Source organism: Bombina bombina, chromosome 6 (genome assembly GCF_027579735.1).
Source record: "Bombina bombina isolate aBomBom1 chromosome 6, aBomBom1.pri, whole genome shotgun sequence".
NCBI classification, from domain to species: Eukaryota; Metazoa; Chordata; class Amphibia; order Anura; family Bombinatoridae; genus Bombina; species Bombina bombina.
Window position 1 is genome coordinate 1,032,926,509 of NC_069504.1, and position 2,485 is coordinate 1,032,928,993.

The following is a 2,485-nucleotide window of genomic DNA, read 5'->3' on the forward strand; positions in this document are numbered from 1 at the left end:
GTGTTATATATTAATAGCAGTTAGGACTAAACTTATTGAGAAGCCAAGTGGAAACCATGTTCCTGGTTTCCCTTTCTTTGGTCATGTAGAGAGAGAGAGAGATGTAAATGAGCATGTGTTCCGATCTAACCAATCACTGTTTAGATTAGAATGTTGCAGGCTCAGTTATAGTTCCCCTTACTTTAATATATCTTATTATTTGTCAGTTATTCTCCTATTAGAAATGTTTATAGTTTGGCTAAACAGTCTAAGGAAAGAAAAATCAGAAGACGGGTTCTTCATCAATTTTTTTTATTTTTTATTGAATACAATATAAACCATGAGTTTCTTGCTTTAGGACAGCCTTTTGCTAGTTCTTACAAAGGTTAAACCACCAGCCACTGATGTCTGAAAAGAAGAATATAAAAAAAAAGTGAAACTTATTCAGCATCATGTAATCATATCATAAATATAGAAACCATTAACTGAAATGACTGAAATCAGTAATAGGAAGAATACAATGCTTATAGGGGCATTCAATTAAAAACTGTTTCATCATGCATATGGAAAATCAGAAATAAAATATGTTAAAATATTATATGTTTCATTTTTAAATCTGTCCTTGTCCAAAATGAATCCCTAGAAAATTGTTAAAAAAAACATAAAAAGTATAGAGATACCAAAAAAGGCAATATATTTTAAAATGTCCTCTCTTAGATTCAACAGATTAAAAATTCTACTTAAAGGGACATCCCAGTCAAAATACAAATACGCATAGATGAATTACATATTTGAAAAGAAAACATATTTGCAAGTATACTTGTATTAGCAAGAATGCTTGAAGTAATAGTTATCACTGGCTTTGTGTTAACATTTTTCTCTGCATGCGCATGTGAAGAATAACTAGATATTCTCAGTGCTCCAGCATTTCTAATATTGCAGCTGCTCAGAGAGCCAGTGGGGCTAGTATCATATCAGCTTATAACAAATAAAGTCATCACCAGATGGTGCAAGCACCATAGGCTCTCTGAGATCAAGGTGCTGTGCTGTAAAATGTTGGGTCACGGTGCATACTTAAATACACGTATGAAACAGCTATAGCTTTTATTAGACGCATTTTAGCTAATACACGTATATTACAAAAATGCTTCTATTCAAAACTGAAATGCTTCCATGTGGATTCCAATTTTGGCTGGAATTGTCAAGATAAGTCATTAATATAAATTATAATATCATTTAAATAACAGTATTTAATATTATTATTCTCATTATATCATATTTCTGCCTCTTCTGACAATTACAAATGGCCGTCTACATTTGTGTACCCCACCCGATATATGGTTTCTGGAGAGGCCTCTGTTTAAAGGGAGAAAGTCATAACATCCATAAACGTGCATGATTCAGATAGGGCATTTTAAGACACTTTTAAATTCACTTCCGTTTTCAAATGTGCTTTGTTCTATTGGTATCCCTTGTTGAAAAAGAATATGCACTTATCCTACACTAGTGGGAGCTGCTGCTAATTGGTGCCTGCACACATTTGTCTTTTGTGATTGGCTGACTAGATGTGTTCATCTTGCTGTCAGTAGTGCAATGCTGTTCTTTCAGCAAAGGGTAACAAGAGAACAAAGCAAATTTGATAATGGAAGTAAATTGGAAAGTTGTTTAAAAATTGTATGTTCTATCCAAATCATGAAAGGACATTTTGGGGTTTTCTGTCCCTTTAAGGGACTCTGTCTACCAAACGCATTAATCTGATTTAGCATAAGGATTTATAAATTCACTGTTTTGTTCTCAAAATAAGATACAACTCTCACCTCCACCAGTTTTCCATTGGCTATCTCTGATGTGTGAAGATATTTTCCAAATCCACAAACTAGTTTTCCACCTTCAAGTTGAACAGTTGCCTGAAATTCAAATGTTGGCAAAGTATATAATAATTAAAATGAGCAGAGTTGGAGTTTATAAATCAATCCAAAAAGTCACCCTAAGGAATGCCCTAGGAATGTGTGTGTAGGATGTGCAAAGCAACAATATGACAAGTTATCAACAGTGTAGTCAAAGGTCATTGCAGCAAGCCATTAATACAATTATTTATTATTATTATCGGTTATTTGTAGAGCACCAACAGATTCCGCAGCGCTAATACAAGTACTAATACTGATACTGTGATTAATACACCTAGGGTGGTGCGCTTATTTTTTTCATTCTCGCGCAAACTTCTCTAGAAGTAACTTTTATCGCAGGCAGGTAAGCGCGCATATTACAAGTTGAAAGTAATAAGTGAGAACAAAATCGGATGGGCGTTAACTTCAGGACTTCAGATATTGCGTCTACTTTAACTTCTTCTCCCCATAAACTTTGATGAAGCACACTGTTCAAAAAACGAACACTTCTCACTTGGGGCGCTAGCCCAGCAACCGCGTGGACAGACTGCGCTAAAGCCAAAGATAGTTATGAATATTTTACATTCCAATGTTCTTCACACAGAAGACATTGTTCTTTT

General features: G+C 34.4%; 1 protein-coding gene across 1 annotated transcript in view; it reads right to left on the reverse strand.

Moving 5' to 3' along the window:
- Nucleotides 1–274: 274 nt before the first annotated feature.
- The window catches only part of LOC128662435 (gastrotropin-like), a 5,089-nt gene continuing 2,878 nt past the window's right edge, over nucleotides 275–2,485 (reverse strand). The window contains exons 3-4 of the mRNA XM_053716220.1: nucleotides 1,797–1,886; nucleotides 275–387 (exon numbers count right to left, since the gene is read on the reverse strand). Coding sequence (XP_053572195.1) covers nucleotides 334–387; nucleotides 1,797–1,886 — 144 coding nt within the window. The 3' untranslated portion in view covers nucleotides 275–333. The remainder of the gene's footprint in view (nucleotides 388–1,796; nucleotides 1,887–2,485) is intronic.